The 18,799-nt window shown below is 42.9% G+C and overlaps 2 protein-coding genes across 9 annotated transcripts in view; one reads left to right on the top strand and one right to left on the bottom strand.

Annotated features, from left to right (window-relative positions):
- Window positions 1–1,580: 1,580 nt before the first annotated feature.
- SLC7A6OS (solute carrier family 7 member 6 opposite strand) lies at window positions 1,581–12,781 on the bottom strand. The gene is made up of 5 exons (XM_039503805.1): window positions 12,541–12,781; window positions 10,184–10,567; window positions 4,756–4,959; window positions 3,257–3,395; window positions 1,581–2,398 (listed from the first exon to the last, which is right to left on the bottom strand). The coding sequence occupies exons 1-5, from the start codon at window positions 12,730–12,732 to the stop codon at window positions 2,274–2,276; spliced, it is 1,044 nt and encodes a 347-aa protein (XP_039359739.1). The 5' UTR covers window positions 12,733–12,781; the 3' UTR covers window positions 1,581–2,273.
- A 73-nt stretch (window positions 12,782–12,854) lies between these two features.
- The window catches only part of PRMT7 (protein arginine methyltransferase 7), a 43,091-nt gene continuing 37,146 nt past the window's right edge, over window positions 12,855–18,799 (top strand). For 3 of the 8 annotated variants that reach the window (XR_005589092.1, XM_039503790.1, XM_039503797.1), the window contains exons 1-4: window positions 12,855–12,948; window positions 13,757–13,800; window positions 15,370–15,553; window positions 17,360–17,396. Coding sequence is in view for 7 of the 8 variants with exons in the window: in XM_039503790.1 (XP_039359724.1) it covers window positions 15,459–15,553; window positions 17,360–17,396 (132 nt within the window). In the remaining variant the exon portion in view is untranslated. Of the gene's footprint in view, window positions 12,949–13,123; window positions 13,434–13,756; window positions 13,801–14,551; window positions 14,680–15,369; window positions 15,554–17,359; window positions 17,397–18,799 lie in introns of those variants that run through there. The other 5 variants (XM_039503791.1, XM_039503792.1, XM_039503795.1 and 2 more) reach the window with 5 other exon arrangements.

Below are 18,799 nucleotides of genomic sequence, written 5' to 3' on the forward strand. Positions count from 1 at the left end.
GAGAGTTGAGACATTAGTATTTAATCTTAGACTACAGTTGCATTTTCAGAAGTCTCATATACAATGGCAATAAGTCCTTTTCCTAGTTTTAGATAATGGCCAAAACCATGCTGATCTCCAAATTCCACAAACTGAGGTTAGAGGATGATTTCTCAAACTTTCACGGCCTAAAAAGTGACGATAGTGCTAATCCTCAAGCCAGCTCTCCCAAAAATCATAGCTGATGCTATATCTTTGGCTTAGTAAACATTGCTAGACCACTGACATGCATGCTGCACCTGTTGCTACCCCACTAGCTGCCTAACTACTCTTGATTGTAGAATGCCAGGGACTGAATCAGGGGATAAATAATAGAATTCAATAAATAACTCAGAGTTCTTATTTTAAAGACATTAATCTCACTCACACAAGTTGTAATTGCTTTGATTTATTGAACTCTATTTTTTGTCTCCGATTCAGTCCCTGACATTGCTTTAGTGTAACTTCACTAGAGCTCTAGCAGAGAATGCAAGTTGATGTTTGTGGCTAATCTTCATGAGTTGTACACCACAAAAACCTGTATTTCAGTTTGATATTGGCAGAAGTAGGTTTGTATGCAGTGTTGTGTCCATGTCAGTCCCAGGATATTAGAGACAAGGTGGGTGAGGTAATATCTTTTATGGGACCAACTTCTGTTTGAGAGAAAAGTTTGTGTTTACACACGTCTGAAGAGCTGTATAAGCTCAAAAGGTTGTCTCACCAACAGTTGGTCCAATAAAAGATCACCCACCTTGTCTCTAAAAGTTGCTTTGCTGTCAGTACAGTCACTACTGTCCTATTAGTTACTAGTGCAAGGGAAATAGCCACAAAACTGTATTTGCTTCTTCCTCGATTTCAAGTACCATTTTTGGGTGCACTGACAATTAATTCTGCCCTATTAGCACTTTACCATTAAAATCTAGAAGGTGGAGGCCGCAGCAGTGGGAATGTCTGATATGAGAAGGCCATAACAACCCTGAGACAGTGATGAGTTTTACATAAATCCCCTTATCCCAGGCAGGAAGGGAAAGGGCTACTGCAATATAGGCACCAGCTACCAGAATAGTTACCCCAAAATAGTCTGTCCAATAGCTTAGGAAAGTAAGTATAATGTTAAAAAAAAACAAAAAATAAAACAGCTGTGATGACGGCAAACTAAAGTAACTTAACTAATTAAACAGAGTCCCTCTAACCACTTAGCATGGTTCTTGTGATAGTATTGTATTAGACTATTAATGTTAGGAAAAGCTAATGTCCTATGGCACCGTTTATATATTCGAGATGGATTTCCCAACGACTTTCTTCTTTACAAAATAAACACTCTACTGCACAGATCTACCATTCCGAGTTAAGATGAAAGCAGGTGTGTATACTCATCAGCTGAGGCCTACAGTCAGATTTTGATTTATACAAAGATGACTTTGTCGCTTTGTATAGAAGTTGATGTCCCCAGTAGAGCTACTCACTGCAGAAGGCTTACATTTCAGCATTTTGAATCTTTTAGCTCAATTAAGGAGTAGAAGCCAAGTTTTTAAAGAAATGGCTAGTTACAGCAAAATTTAAAAAAAAATAATTTTTATTTACAAATTCAAGTGTATAAATACTTTACATTACTCTGTTTCAGTGATACAAAGGAAAAGGTGTCTAGCCAAAAAGCCCTAGGACATGTCTAGAGATTGACCATTCTTTTCATGTATACAGAGAAAGCAGCTCTTAGAATAGTAATGCAGCTTTTTCTTAAAGCCCAGATTGCCTCTCTACTTGCCATAATTGTAATACTCAAATTAGAAAATTAAGCTTTCACTCAAACAAATTTGCTACTGGATAAAAAGTCACATTATGAATGACTTGCTTTAACACTCACTCATGGACTTAAATACTACCAACTTGAAATTGCAGATGCTTCCTGGATTTTAAGTACAAAATTATTTTTTAAGCAAACTTCATGCCAGAAAGTTCAATTTTTGCAGACTTCTACTTTCCCAATGGCTCAGGTTAGGAAGTGTATATAATCAAATACAGTATCAATTCTACAGATCAAACAGATGGACAAGGACAGCTTCCTTTTAAACTGACATTTTGTACAACAGTGGGAAGCTATTTGTTTTACCAGAAGGAAATGCTTTTCCATTCTTTGAGGTCTCACCTTAACATTTCCATAAAGAGCTACCAAAAGCAGCAGTAATTTTCTGGACTTTCGCAGGGAAGTCAAGAATAATATACAGGCAGTATGCTAGTATTCAGATTATTTAGTGTTAATCAGAATCTAAATCCTGGACCCCATCATATTCAAACTCCTGCAGAATATCACAGTGGTATTTGACCCATGTTCTGCTCCTGAGACCCCTGCCATCTTCATCACTGAAGCTCCCATCAGATTCTAGAGAAAAAAAACATTAAATGCTTCAAACTACATGTTAAAATCTTTGTAGTTAAAGATCAGTTATGATTCAGGAACTATTAAATACTTAACCTGCCCACTGCCAAAGAATTACAAGTTCTGCATCAGATGAGTTTTGAGTTGTACTCCTTTTCAAGGCAGTGATGCTAACTTTGCACATATAGCATCTTTTAACTGAGGGTTTCAATGTAGCTAAGAAGTCTCAATTTTAATAGGAAAATGGGATTTGCCCAAGATCAGTGGCAAGAGTTAGGAACTGAATTAGTCTTCAAACCTCATATGCCTTATGGTGCAACTCTTGACAGTTAAACCAGCTTGATAAGGATTTCTAATGAAGAAATTCCTCAGCCAGCTACTGAAGATGAGTTCATCCATTTAAGACAAACATCAAATGAGAATCCACAAATACAGGTTACTCCATATGGCATAGAAGGGCCAGGTAGAAGTATTTTCCCTTTGTTCCTTAAGATTTTTCATGGAAAGAAGGGTTTGCAGAAGTCTCCATCACCTCAGTTCTAATGGGCTTTCACAACACTGAAAGACTTAAAAGGAATTGAGAAGTTTAAATTCTACTTGCCAATACTTGTTCAAGTGTGAGATGCGTGAAAATGAGGAACAGTTTATTCCTATCATCCACTGATAGCTGTGGAACAAATCATTCAAGACTACTTTTGAAGTCTCCAATTTAATGAACCCTCCCATTCCCCATGAACATCCCCATTCAGTAATGATTCCACCTTAGATTGTGACATAGCTAGCAAAAGTGAACACCATCAGAACATTTAAGCCTCATCCCCTAAATGGGCAGAAGGGCAGGTAGTACTGACAATGAAATACCTCCATCTTTTCCTTCTCTGTCTTCATCTTCCTCAGGAAGGAACTCATCTTCATCAGGATAGTCATTACGCCAATTACTCTCATTGTTTTCATCATCTTCATCATCATATATTTCTTCAGAAATATGATCATCATCTACCTGCATGTCAATAGGGAAAGGACTGTTCAGAGGAGGAAAAAAGTCACAGAAAAACTAAGTGATTTCTCCATCAGTCTACATAGCGTAAGAGGAGGAAGAAAAAAATATTCACTAGTGATACTTAGTTACAGTGACACCATCCAAGGGTAGGTTTACACTTACCTTCCGGGTCGACGCGGTGAGTTCAACTTCTCGGAGTTCGAACTATCGTGTCTAGATCAGACGCGATAGTTCAAACTCCGAGAAGCGCTGCGGTCGACTCCGGTACTCCACCACTGCAAACGGCGGTGGCGGAGTCGATGGGGGAGCCGTGGAGTTCGACCCCGCCGCGTCTGGACGGGTGAGTAGGTCGAACTAGGGTACTTCGAATTCAGCTACGCTATTCACGTAGCTGAATTTGCGTACCCTAGTTCGACCCCCCTTCTTAGTGTAGACCAGGCCCAAGAGTTAAAATGATGTATTGTCGCCTCAATGGGCAAGACCACAGTCTGTTCAGGTCTGGCATAACTTATGTTAGTGCACGCAATAAAAGTTTAGTACTGTGTTAAGGAAATAAAACTATCCTAATAGAACACCACTGATGTGGCTGCACCATTACCTATTTTGGGCACTGCTGAAATTGCAAAATTAATTCCATCCACTCCAGTTGCACTTCAGTGGTTGAATGAATAGTAGTTTTGAGGAAAGTTAGCTATTTGAAGTGAAAAGTGATAAAGCACTGTTTAATTTTGGTGAAGGGAAAAAATGGATCAGAGGATATGCAATGAAAGAAAGCTTCTTACCAGCACCTACTGTTGAAATATGAAATCATATCACAACTGAAGCACAGTTGTTCTCTCACTATATATAATGCACAAAAATTGACTGAAACCTTAATAGTTTAAAGTACTCAAATTAGGAAATGCCAGAAATAAGGCTGCCTATGCAACCTTATTTTGGCCCTCTTTGTGCCACCTTTTGTGTAGGCATAGCTGCTCATCAACAAGAAGCAAGTTTGACTGTTAGTCCTGGAGACCCACACAACTGAAGTATGAATGACCCAGATTCTTTTCTTGCTTGTGCATTGTTTACCAAGTTCCAATCAGTTACACCTGTGCAAACACAATGAAGACAATGGGAGTTACATAGGTGTGTTCTGTCGGGCATAATTTTCCCTGCCAATATGGAAAGAACCCAGGTTGAGTTTGCAAGACTGGTAGTCAGAAAAAGCATATTTGATACAAAAGTCATTGAGCTACAAAATGCCACTTTGCATGGTCATGATTTTCAGACTAGGACAATGTAATTGAAGCATGTTTGTTTCCATTAGCTTCTTTCATTACTACATAAAAAGTCTGGTTTTTGATTTCCTTGTCCTTACCAGTTCATATTCCTGTGTGTAAGGCTGCACAGAGAGGATGTTCTGGATCCAGCCAGGAGTCGCTGTTTCCATGCAGTAAATATCATAAACATAATCCTCTTCCTTCCCATGATGATCTAATCCTTTATCATTCTCAGATACAGTTAAACGCTCACGGATCATTTCTACTGCATTGCAAAGAATCGCATCTGGATCATCAGTTTTCTGTTATCAAAAAAACCACCACCAATATTTCATTGAAATCACACACTGAGTTTTTAAGTGAGCTATAAATAAAACATTTATCCTTAATACCACAGATAGGGCAAAGTAAAAACATTCTGCAAGTTATTTTAAAAGTTTGACTATTGAAAGCTTTAGATTGCTGATGCTCCAAATAAATTACAGTATGACTTTATCTGGGAGCAGGGTGGGCACACTGGAGAGTCTTTCTATAACCCAAACATTTTCTGTATAGTTAATGGATAGTGTGTTCACAGCAGTTTTTAATAGAATGAGACTTTCAGCTTATATTTGAAAATGAAACATTGAACACTAAATAGAAAATCCACCCATTTTGCTCAGCTCACCAATCTGTCCATTTAGAACACCTCAACCCAGAAATGGAAACACTGATTTAAATGGGCATTTCCAAGTGTACGGCTGGCAGATGTCAACCTACTGAAAAGTAAATCTACAGCAGTTCAGAGGCCTACATACCAACTAAACAGTTTCCAGTCAGTTTTAGCATTTTATTTTAGGGTGCAGTTTCATTAGTGTTTTTTTTCTGGTTTTGGATGGAGGGCTCCTCATACATTCATTTGTTAGGCAGGAAGATTTGCCTATATCTGTAACTCAGACTCTATATCACCCATAAATAACGACTGTAGCCTGAAGAAATTCAAATACAGTCTCCCCCTCAAAGTTAAGCCATGGTCGGCCTTCTATAGAGAGAAGCAGTAGCACTGGTGTGATTTTTCTACTACAGCATTTTAAAAATAAAGGGCAGAGGCAGCTGTAAACAAAAGCAACTGCTTTCTTGCTTGAAACTACTGCTACTTAACTGTGTAAACACAACAGATTAAAGATGAAACATGAGTTAGTACATCAGATTCAAAGCAAACTGGATGGGTTGAAAAGTCACTGTCTTGTGTCTGGTTTATCCATGGGTAATTCTGAAAGTGTGTGTGTGTATATATTTTAGCACAGTGATTCTCAAGGAGTTATTTGTGGAAAGGATCCAAGGACTGTTTGTTAGGTCAAGACCAGTTCTATACACTCTGCATAAAAACTTGTTATTGAGATTCCTAATCAGCTCTCCCCCCTTTATCAACTTGTGTGTCACTAGTAGCTCTTTAATATTAAAGAGTTTTTTGCATCATTCAACTTGAACAGATGTCAATTTCCATTTCAGGGTTTCATGTGTTCAAAGTTGGTGGGTTTTCCATACTCACAAGAAATCTTTATTCATTTATGTGCAAAGCAATTTCATGTTAATATTTCAAAAAGCTTTCCCCTCCAAAGTTTTGGGCCTTAAATTCACATCTATGCAGCTATTCTCTCTCTCTCTCACACACACACACACACACACACACACACAAAATCAGAAACCAGCTCCAAGGGCACACTGTCCACCTCTTGTTTTCTCATTCTGACATGAAAAATGCGCCCAGTTTATTCTTTGTGATTTGGACATCTGCAAGTTGAAGGTAGAGTTTTCAAGCATTTGAAAACTCATTGCTTTCAGTTAAAAACAAATAAACTGATCTAATTTTGTCTTATTTTTAAAAAAAGCACAGGCTGTTCCTCAAAAACTTGATCCTGAACAGATTTCATATTAAAGAATCTTAGCACTAAAATTATGCACAAGGTACATACTAAAAATTGGTATTTTACAATGGAAATGTTAATATGTTCACTATAAACTTCATCTGTGCTATTGATATTTCTGTACACAATATAAGGATGTGTTCCATGGTTAAAATATAATCCACTCTGAACTACCACCATTCGTGTACAAATTCACGTTAGTGATGGAATAATTATATATACATCCCCCCTCAAAATGTGGCTTACCGGCAGTTATACTGCCTTATTCTTATATGGAAATATCCACAGTTCACCTTGCAAAGATGGTAGGTCCTTGTAAGAAAAAGCAGTTTTATTCATGAAATCTATAATCAAGACTTAGATCCCCAATTTACACATTACTCTTTAAATGAATGGTTAATACACTAAAGGTTTGTCTGCCTCAGAATTTAATACATATAGTTGTGGAAGTGGATACACATGCTTAAAGTGAATAGTTAAATATTTTGTACAGTATGACACTGTTCTTTACATTAATATCTGTTGTAGTAGAATTGTTCAGTTATGTAACAAGGTAAAAAATGACACCTACACAAAAGTTTAGATTGGTCTCATATTTACAGGGGAAAACAATGAACAAGTCCAAAAGACAGGAAAAGGCTACTGGACCCACTGAGTCTGCCCTATTGTTTGTGTTCCACATTCACAGGAGAAAAAACTTTCCGGCAGATTCTTCCCCATAGCCAGAATCATTTGCAAATTGTTGGCTTTGGCATGCCCATTGTTTCAATTCCATTTAGGTTGGCACAAACTCTCCCCTTGCTGGAACAGGTGCTTGAGAGAAATTCCACCCATCAAGTTCAAGTGCTTCCTGAACTATTTAGTCAATTCTGAGGTGAGGATAGGGAAACCAGTAAGACGGTCTCTCTCATCCTCACCCTTACATCTACAGAAGGGGAAAAAAATTAGTGGAGAGGGAAATGGAGAATGAAGCAAACGCTGGCCTGGTCTGAATTTTTTTTTTTTTTGGCCTAGACACCTCGCAATTAAGATTAGTAACAATGCTATTGGGCTTTTGTAGTGACATAATTCTACCTCTCTTTGGTCAGTCCCAGTGTCAGGTAGTACTGCTATGCATTTTAAAAATCTTTAAGTTCTAATTCAGAAGCAACTGTTAAATGCAACAGGGAGGACAAAGCTGATTTGTGGCGCCTCATATTTCCAAACCATTAATGATATTTCCATATTAAAAGCACTTCAGTATTTGAGAAAAGAAATGAATTGAGCAGGTTGCATCTCTACTTTTTTGTATGCCAAAGGTGAAGCTACTACTGCTCCTGAGGACTGAATTGAGGTCCAATCTCAAACACACACAAGAACAAAATGAGTAAGTAGATGACCATATTTAGCACAAGCTGGGATTTTGACTGCACATTATAGTTCCTATTTTCTATCCTAAGAACAAATCCTGATGAGTCACATTTTGAGAGCCACTACTCCTTCCCACCTTGCTTTCCTCATGCTTATTAGGCTTTTGGTGGGGGGAGGGGGAGAAGAGATTGAAGCTGACTGAGGAAAATGGGCAATAGCTGCAATAAACATTCTGTTCAGATTAGACTGTTTGTAAAAAGTTAACATGCACTTTGAGTGCTTGTTCAAATATTATTGAATGCTGTGTAAGGCTAAACAAATCATTTGGATAAGCACTCTTATCAAAATGAATTATTGCACTGAGCTGCCAGCTGTTTATCAAGATGCAGCATTTTCAGCTGGAGTTGCTCAATTTAAAAAAAAATGTTTTTCAGTTACCACATTCTCCTTGCCCACACTGATGTTTACTTCTCTCTCTAACATGGAAAGTTTTTCATTTTCTCATAGCTGTGATCCATTGGTAATGGGAATGCTGAATGAGTTTATTCTCATATATGCTATAATACAATGCTTCCCTCAATATCACCCTCCTCCCATCCTAAAAAGCACAATATTCTGTGACCTGCCACAATCATGAAAGAGTTTAGAAAACTCAATGTGCTGTACATATAGCAACCATGGGAAACAGACAACTTTGTCACACTTAGAATTCCACCAGAAACTGAGCAGAGATTCTTGCAACTTAAAATACGGGTGCAAGATTATAAAAATTACCACACTAAAAACATGTAGAGCTAAAAAAAAACCCTCTACTCATCAGTGAGAAGAGTGTCAAGCACAGGGGCCTAAAGCATTAATTTCAGAAAAATTTGGAATATTTCTAGTCAGAGTTGCTAAAATAATCTTCCAAACATGAACTAAACAAACAGCTAGTGTTTCCTCAGTCTACAGGAAGAGAACATGCCCCTACTGCTGCTCAGACTTGTCAAGCAGCAGAGTTAAAATAAAAAGGCTCAGATTGGTTTCACAGCTGCTATTTAAAAATAGCAAAGTCCTTAAGTACCATATCAATCTCACTTTGCTGCTGCTTGTGGGAACTATGAGCATCAGTAGAACCAGGTGTTGGAATTATTCAGGAGGAAGCTCAGTCAAAGCAGCAGAGGCCTCTTCTCTCCACCAGCCTTTGCAGGTGATCGGGAATTCTGAAGGGTTGGGGACATGCACACAGAGCTCATTTCTAGCAACTAAACAAGGTGAAGCTGTGTGTTTTATACATCTATTAGCCAGAGGCTTATTTGAGAGATTAAACCCCCACCTAGGGCCCAGAGAAGACACTAGTAGAAATCCATGCACGCTCCCCTACTCCACAGAGCAGGGGTGGGCAAACTTTTTGGCCCGAGGGCCCCATCAGAGTTCTGAAACTGTATGGAGGGCCATACAGGGAAGGCTGTGCCTCCCCAAACAGCCTGGCCCCTGCCCCCTATCCGCCTCCCCGCAAAATCCCCTCCCCATCCACCGCTCCTTGTCCCCTCACCAGCCCCTTCCCTAACCGCCGACCCGGGAGCCCACCCCCATCCAACCCCCCTGCTCCCTGTCCCCTGACTGCCCCAACCCCTATCCACACCCCCACCCCGACAGGCCCCTGGGGACTCCCATGCCTATCCCACCGCCCCTGCTTCCTGTCCCGACTGCCCCCCCAGAATCCCCTACCCTTTATCCAACCCCCCACTCTCCACTCCCTAACCATGCCGCTCAGAGCACCAGGACTGGCAGCCGCACTGCCCTGAGCCAGCCACGCCACCGCACAGTCAGAGCACTGAGGCAGGCTGGCAGCTCTAGCAGCTGCGCTACCCAGCAAGAGCTCGTAGCCCGGCTGCCCAGAGCGCCGACGGCACAGCAAGCTGAGGCTGCGGGGGAAGAGCCGGGGACAAGCCTCCCCGGCCAGGAGCTCGAGGGCCAGGCATGATGGTCCTACAGGCCATAGTTTGCCCACCTCTGCCATAGAGATTGTTCCAGGAGGCTGCACTTCTCACTAGGACTTAAGTAGTAAGACCCACCTCACCCATATCTTTTATATTTTGCTCAGGCTAGGTTTAATCCTCCAGCTATCAGGGGTGTAGTTAATGCCTTCATATTGTCTAAACAGTATAGATTCAAAATCACTGGCAAATATAGAAGAATCTTTCCAGTATGCCCACCTATGCAATTTTACTGCACCAAAATGCAATTTAATTTAGCTAGTCAGTAGTGCACAAGTCTCAATACCAACCTGTGTGTCTGCTGTAGCGATATTGGGATCTCTTTCTACTTCCTCCTCTTGTACTACATCAAACAACTGGAATTCCCCCAAATAACTTGAACTACCATAAATGGCAGTGCTTTCTTGGTGTGAAGTGTCTTTTTTTGCTTCAGGGTCCAGTTTGGCACCCTCATTTGTCTCCTCGCCATTTGCGTCAAGCGCAATTGTTTCTCTTTCAGCACAGTTTGGCCGGTGGCTGGTTATGATGCGGTACCGGTTTTCCTGCCTCTTCACCTGCTTGGAGGAGCGAAGGTCCTGAATGATTCTTTGAGTGCTTCCTAAAGAGGGTCGCAGAATCTCTGCTGCTTTATCTCGAGTAATAGCTTCTTGTACATACTTCTGAACAGGCTCATTCTGGACAGAGAGAAAGGGGGGGGGGGGGGAGTCAAACTACTGACTTAAAAACCAGAATCACCCTCCTCCCTAAAAGAGTTTTGTGCATATTATTGTTACAAGTTACCAAGACTTGAGTAAATTGAAAGATGCAAGTCAAAAAATTTACTACTGGTTGTTTACTTCATTCAGTTGACAACAGTCTAATCTATTTCTATTCTATATAGGTTCTTATACCACACAATTGTATCTGCATGTCTTCCAGCAGTGCATTAACCAACATGACAAATATGTCCTGTTTGTTCTCTTATCCACCACTCAGGAGAAGTGTGCGCTGTGGAATATCTTGTTATGGTATGGTGGGTTGTCTGGAATATAAAGTTATTACTATGTATTTGTTAGAGAAGACAAGGTCAAAAAACATGCTTGAAGTGAAAGGTGGTGGGGTTTGTGATGGTCCTTGTACTTGGGGGAGTTCATTCCACAGTCTCAGGCTAGTCCCCAAGAAAGTTCTGTCTTCTGCACAGATGAGCTTTACCCTCATTGCAGGGAGTTGCATTGTGCCAGAGGAGTGAAGCTGTCAAATGCAGTCTTCATCCCAGAGTTTCAGTTGGTCTTTTATGTATCCTGGGCCCAGGCCATGAAGTACTTTAAAAATAAGGGCTAGGAGCTTGAACTTAATTTGAAGTTCTAGGAGAAGCCAGCGCAGAGAGCAGAGGAGAGGTCCAAGATGCTTGTGGTAGCCTGTGTTGCTGAGGAGACATGCTACAGAATTCTGTAGTAGTCTAACTTCCTAGGCACTGAAGGCTTTAGGGCCCAGTACAAAGCATTGCTGTAGTCCAGCTGAGAGGTGACAAGGCATGGTAACTGAGGTCACCATGCACCAGGATGAGACAATCACCCACGCATAGGAGATAATAGAAAGAGTTACTCATGGACACTGCTACATGACCATTTCAGCGAGGAATTAAAGAGCCCTCTTAAACTATGCACTGAACTGACCAATTGTGGGTGTGTACCTTCAATCAAATGAAACCACACCATGGCTGTGAACTCTTCAAAATGCTTTCCTCTGTCCACTAACAACACTTCTGTCTTGCTCATTCAGCCAGCTATTTTTCCATTAAAGAGCTGAGCTCATCCAAGTCCTGGGCCATCTTGGTGGTCATATGTTGTGAAGGATAGGCTGAACTGTCTCATCTACATATTGCAGACATCAGAGTCCATGTTTGTCTGACTAGTTCATCTAATGGCTGTCTACAGATGTCAAAAAGTACCAGAGAGAGAACTGATCTTGGTAGGAGTCCACAAGCAAGGAACCTAACAGTGGAAGTACAGCTTCCCCATCACTACTCATTGGGTCAGTCCCTCCAGGAAAGACTCAAATATTTTAGCCCTTTACACTGGACCCTTACCACCACTCTCAGGTGAGAGAGAGCTAGTCAGTACATTTCTCTGTATTTGCACAGGACTTACAGGTGACAATGGGGGAAGAAATACATTTAAAACAGGATTATAGAAAGCCATTAAAATGGGTAGGGGGATTTTGAGGCAGGTGGAGCACCCAAAGCAACCTCAAAAAAGTGAATTCGATGTTGACTAGTTTTCAATATGAAACCACCCCTTCCTCTGGGCTTGGTCTGTAGGTGCCAACACGGCAGACCATTAAATGACTGAGCAGCGGCATCACTCAGAGGAACTTAATGGGCAGGACAAAGTGGTGTCCGGCGCCCAAACAGGAGAGCCCGGCTTAGACAGGAGATGTGTCATGGGGACCTAGTTACCATAAAACCCCATTAGCTGCCGGGCTGGTCTCTGGGGCCCAGGCAGATTGGCCCAACCTGGAGGCAAAAGAGAGAGGGAGGCTCCCGCTAACCAAGGGGGGTGGCCAGGGCCGGGCTCCCCACAGAGCAGCTCAGGGACGGAGCCGCTCTGGGCTGGCTGGGGGGGCAGACCAGGACAGGACCCCCGGCGCTGGGCCCGGCCTGCGGTACCTGCGAGGACACGGTGGCCACCAGCTTGAAGAGGCTCGTCTCCACCGGGTCGCGGGGGGCGGCGGGGCCCGGCTCGGTGCGCTGCCGCTTGCAGGCGATCACCAGGGCCTCGGCCGGCTCCGACCCGCCGCGCTTCCGCTTCACGCGCAGCACCGCCGCGCGCTCCATGCCGGCCGCGGGGCCGCACAGCATGCTGGGATAGAGACCCGCCAAGAGCAGCGCTACGCCCCGCCCTTTGCGTGCTGGGGGCGGAGCTTTTCACTAGGCCCTAACCCGCCCCCTATTGGGCAGGGTCCGGACTAGAAGCCCCGCCCCCTTGACGCGCCCCTCTCCGGCCGCGTGCGGTTCTTTTTCCCGCAATGCAGTCTGGGAAGACAGTGGCCTGCTGTTCCTGTGCCTGACAGGGCGGTAAGGACCGGCCGCCCCGCCGTGCGGCGCTGGCCCTGGGGGGCGGGGCTCGGCTCGGCTCGGGTAGCCGGCCCGGCGGCTGGGCTGGGCTCTGCCCGCGGCTCCCTGCGCAAGGCGGGGCCTCCGCCCGTGCAGGTGCCCGGGTCCTCCCTGCTCCCGGGAACGGGCAGCCCCCGGCTCTTGTCCTAGGGCCACTTATAGCCACCGGGCTCCCACCGCCATCTTCCAGGCCTTGAGGCGGGGTCCCTCCCCCGCTCCCGCCCTGCGGCGCCTGCCCTTTTTTCCGCACGTGAGCGCCCCAGTCAGCTGCCATGGCCATAGGCTCAGCGTGTCAGGGCTGGACGGGAGCTCAGGAGGGATCTAGTCCAACCCCCTGCTCAGAGCAGGACCAATCCCCAGCTGGGCCCCAGCCCGGTCCAGGTCTGACGCTTTTCGGTGCCAAGGGCCTGGCGATCTGGGGCCGGAAAGCGTTACATGAGAAGTAGGTAGGCTTTGAATTGCTCTGCACCCTTTGGGGCTCCACAGCCCCTGTGCATGCCTGAGCCCTCCGAACCTGAGGCTGTTTTGCCTGTCAATGGGATTTTGTTGTTGTTGTTGCCATTTCCCTCTCTGTGTCTGTTCTGTGACCAAGCGGAGGTTGTCACGGCTGCTGTTTCGGTGTCTTTCAGAAATGCTACATGCAGAGATTTTTGAGTTTTTTAAACCATAAAACAAACTTGATAATTAAAAGAGGCGTTGAAATGGAATTCTAGAGTTGTTTTTAATACTCAGTGTTTAACGTGGTGTTTATTTAAAATCTTACTTGCAGATAGCGTAGCAAGCTCTACGAAACAGTTCTGCAAAACGTGCATGGTAAGAAACCACTTTTGGTTTTCCATAGATCAGTTACAAAAAGGGTATTGACTTTTTGAGATATTATCTAAATTGTCGAACTTGTGTGTTTATTCTCTCTTCAATTATTGTATAGACAACAAACAACACACTACAGAAGTGTAGTCACATTGCTTAGTGCTTATCTGGAAAGTGCTGAAGACACTACAGTGATGTGCCTACTGTAAAAACCTATACAGAATAGAATAAATGCCATGTCTTGAAAGAATCCCCTACTGGAGGTTAAATGGTCTCATCTGCCTACAAGTCCTCATATGTTTTCTTTAATCTATGTCCATCAAGAGTCAGGACTAACCATCTTCCTTTTCCACAGTATGTTGCTCTTCAGCTTATGTGTCAAATTACTAATTTTTTCTCCATATACATGTTTTTATAGGTTATATATATATTTTTATTGTGCTCCATCTTTGTAAAAAAAAACAGAAGAAAACAAGACAAGATCCTGCTTTAAAGAATCCTTTGAATTAGATTGGGGTAGGCAACCTATGACACATGTGCCGAAGGTGGCATGTGAGCTGATTTTCAGTGGCACTCACACTGCCAGGGTCCTGGCCACCGGTCTGGGGGCTCTGCATTTCAATTTAATTTTAAATGAAGCTTCTTAAACATTTTAAAAACCTCATTTACTTTATATACAACAATAGTTTAATTATATATTGAAGACTTATAGAAAGAGACCTTCTAAAAACGTTAAAATGTATTACAAGCACGCAAAACCTTTAAATTAGAGTGAATAAATGAAGATTGGGCACACTACTTCTGAAAGGTTGCTGACCCCTGAATTAGATAAAGAAATATTAAAAGACATCATACAGTGAATGAGGGGCATGCTTCACAGAGGTTAGAAATAGCCTTTTACTACTAGTATTTTTATTTTATTTTTTAGAAAACTTGCTTATATATTTATCTTCTGGATTGTCATTGGTAGTGTTCACAGAAGAAGTGCATCATAGTGAGTAATCATAAATGAGAAGATGGCATATAAGGATTGGGAGAAAGTTACAAGTGTCAAGAGTGTAATAGAATAAGGCAAAAGATGGAAGAGCAAGGAAGTTACTAATGAGTAAGACTACAGTTTAGTCACAGGTATTTTTAGTAAAAGTCATGGACAGGTCTCGGGCAGTAAACAAAAAATCATGGCATGTGACCTGTCCATGACTTGTACTATAAATACCTCTGACTAAATCATAGGTGCTGGGGTGAGGGTGGTGGGGTGCGCCAGCAACGCTACTGCTGCTCTGCAGGGAGCTCTGGCATGCCACCACTGCTGCGGCCGGGGGCATCCCGGGGACCCACCACTACTCCTGGACTGCTGGTCTGGGATCAGCTGCTTGGGCGGCCTTGTTGTCAGCCGCATCTGCCGCTGCAGAAGTCATGGATGTCCCAGAAAGTCATGGGATCTGTGACTTCCAGGATCTCCATTAAAGACTCGCAGCCTTACTAATGAGATGCTTAGGAACGAAGCCTATAAAACAGGGAGGAGGAAGAATTAGTATATGTCATAACATAACTTGTATTTTGTTTAAACAGGTTTCTGATAACAGGACAAAAATTTGCAATTATTTGAATTGAAGCCAGCTCCACAAAACTGTCTTCACAATACACAAAGAATACAAACCATGAAGGTCTTCTGTGGAAGGGCCAATCCAACCACAGGTTCTGTGGAATGGTTAGAGGAAGATGAGAACTATGACTACCATCAGGAGATTGCAAGGTATGATGGGAGAAAACACTTGACACTCTCCTTAGATGCAGATTAATGAACTGTAAAAAAAAAAAAAAAAAATGTAATGTGAAGGTAACAGTTTCAATTAAATTGTTTGTATCCTTTGTAAGTGAGTAGAGTGAAGGGTGGAAACACTTTTCTAAGCAGGCTTTTTACATCACTAGTTAAAACAAGAATAATTTGAAATTAAGATGTTACTTACATTTACCTTTACAGAAAAAGCTTGTGGAGCCTGGAATTAATAACATTATTGAGACAGGTTTCAGAGTAGCAGCTGTGTTAGTCTGTATCTGCAAAAAGAACAGGAGTACTTGTGGCACCTTAGAGACTAACAAATTTATTGTAGCATAAGCTTTCGTGGGCTACAGCTCACTTCATCGGATGCATGCACTATAATGAGAGTGATCAGTTAAGGTGAGCTATTACCAGCAGGAGAGAAAAAAAATGTTTTGTAGTGGTAATCAAAATAGCCCATTTCCAGCAGTTGACAAGAAGGTGTGAGGAACTGTAGGGAGGAAAAATAAACATGGGGAAATAGTTTTATGTTGTGTAATGACCCATGGATTTACTTTGTGTAATTTCCCCTCTACAGTTCCTCACACCTTTTTGTCAACTGCTGGAAATGGGGTGTGTGTGTGTGTACACACCTACTGTATTTTCCACTGCATGCATCTGATGAAGTGGGTTTTAGCTCACGACAGCTTATTCTCAAGTACATTTGTTAGCCTCTAAGGTGCCACAAGTACTCCTATTATTTAGACAGTTATTTAGGCTAAGTTCATCTGTATCTTAACTTATACCAAGTGGAATGTTGTAAAAATACTAACTGAAGTAGCTTAACCCAAGCATTTCCTTTATTAATGGATGATTATCTAGGCTGGGATTTTGATAGGCACTGAAGTGAAATAAGTATCTGAATCCTATCAACATTTAGTGGGAGTTAAGTATCTGACTTTCAAGCTCCTCTGAAAATCCCAGCCATAATAGTTTCTCATTGATCATATTGTTGTAACAACCTTTTAGTAGTTGAAAGTAATGATCAAAGAGATCAAATGACTGGGTCAGCTTGTTGGGTTTTTTAAAATGGTGTTCAAATCAGACAAATTAAAAAACCCATGCATTTATTTGTCCTCCTCAGGTTGAGGGAAGAGTGTCTGTGTGGGGGGAAAAATACAGTGGCTGGTACGTTAAGATCCTCGTAGTATTTAAATTGGTACTGATAATAACCTGAGAGATTACGTATGTGAGTGTGTGGGTGTGTTTTATAAAATCACTCAGACTATTATCAGTGCCACTTTAAATAGCATGAGGATTTTGACTTATTAGCCAGCTCCAAACCAGTGCTCTGTGGTTAGTACTCCCTTTCTACAGAGCTGTCTATAAAAAGAGGACACAGTTTTCTTTCCCTCGGTCCTAATTACAAACCTATGGCATCTGACATTCTCTGTCATTAGTAGTTGTTGACAGTAGAAACTCACCCATAGGTGCATGTATTTGCTCTGTACTGATTTTTCTAAGAATGCTCAAGAAAGATTATACTGCAGCAATTAACAGAAAAAAAACAAAAGATTATACTACATGTAACAATCCATAGCCCATTAATTCATATACACATGCCACTCAAAATGGGAAAATCAAACAGCCTCTTAAATGGACAAATCACTGTGTCACAGTAACTTACTCACTCACTAGGAATAATTGCTTCACAGTGATGATTCTTATCTCTGCTAACAAATTTATATTGTGGTGGTTAATATGCAATGTTTTGATCTGTAAATTCTGTTTTATTTTCAGATCATGCTATGCAGACATGCTGCATGACAAAGACAGAGTGAGTATAGAAAGTAACTTGAATGGTGAAAAAATGTAGTGTTCCCTTCCCCTCAGCAGCTCCCACACCATGATTGTACAGGTTCTTCTGGAAGTTGAAGTATTTTGCTAACTGCACTTTCTAAGACCCAGTGATGATACTTGGGATACCCAGGACTCTGAGCTACCTTGTTAACCTCCTGCCTCCAGTGTGAGGAAGAGTTGCGTGTTAGTCCTGGAAGAATTCTGCACCACTGTGCATGTGCAGAATTCACGCCCCTTGCAGATTTCTTTGCTTCCCTGCAGAAAAATAACTTTCTGATGGGGAAGGAAAGGGAAGCCACAAGAGCGGTCATGTATGTTTTGGGTGCATAGGACAACCGGCACAGGTAAATCACAGTGGGGTAGAGGGTGGGGCTGGGGAATATTTGGCTGGTGGCTTCTACCCTGTGCCGGGCTCAGCTAGTCCTGGCTGGGCTGGGGAGGATGGGACTTCGTATGCCCCTGCATGGCATCTGGGGCTGGGGCAGATCCACCCCAAGGTTTATCCCCAGGCTGCAGGAAGCTCTGCAAACTCTTCCCCTGTCTCCCCTCCCCCTGGCCCTCTGTTTCCTGCACCCATCGCTCCTCAGCTGCAGTGGGAGGGATCACTGTATGGGGAGATGCTCTCCCATCCGCCCAACCCCCATGCATCCAGATCCCTCATACTCAGACCCTTCCGCCAAGCCTCTCCCCCCACACACACCCAGAACCCCCCGCCGAGCTCTTCTCCTCCTGCACCTGGACCACTCTGATGAGCCACCAGCACTTTGATCTCCACCCCACCAAGCCTCAACCAGCTGCCCCTGGATCCCCACCACACTGAGCCCCACTCCCCCAGCATCTGGACTCCCCCCATTGAGCTCCCCGCACCCAGCCCTCCCTGCCGAGCTCTATCCTTCCCAGTCACCACCCCACTCTGAACCTGTACCACCGTCACTTGGAGCTCCCTGCAGAGTACCATTACACCCAGATGCCCTCCACACCCAGATCCCCCACTGAGCTGCCCGAACCCAGATTGCCCCACACCAAACCCTCTCAATCCACACCTGGATCCCCCCCACACTAAACCCCTTCGCACTTGGTCCTGGCTTGCTGAGCCTGCCTGCCCACACGTAGTGCACCTGTGATCACTCACATCTGTGCAGCCAGTGGCCTCTTCTCCCGAATGCTACATTTGTTTGACAAATACAGTTTTCAGAATTTTGCAAAATTTTAAAATATTGTGTGCAGAATTTTTATTTTTTGGTGCAGAATTTTAAATTTTTTAGTGCAGAATGCCCCCAGGAGTAATATATAATTCCATATGTAGTATCTGTACATACATTTCCCAATGATATTAACAACCACTAACGTGACTGTTGCTTTCATTTATGACCTCACATG

This window comes from Mauremys reevesii, linkage group 16 (genome assembly GCF_016161935.1).
Source record: "Mauremys reevesii isolate NIE-2019 linkage group 16, ASM1616193v1, whole genome shotgun sequence".
In the NCBI taxonomy this organism is placed as follows: Eukaryota; Metazoa; Chordata; order Testudines; family Geoemydidae; genus Mauremys; species Mauremys reevesii.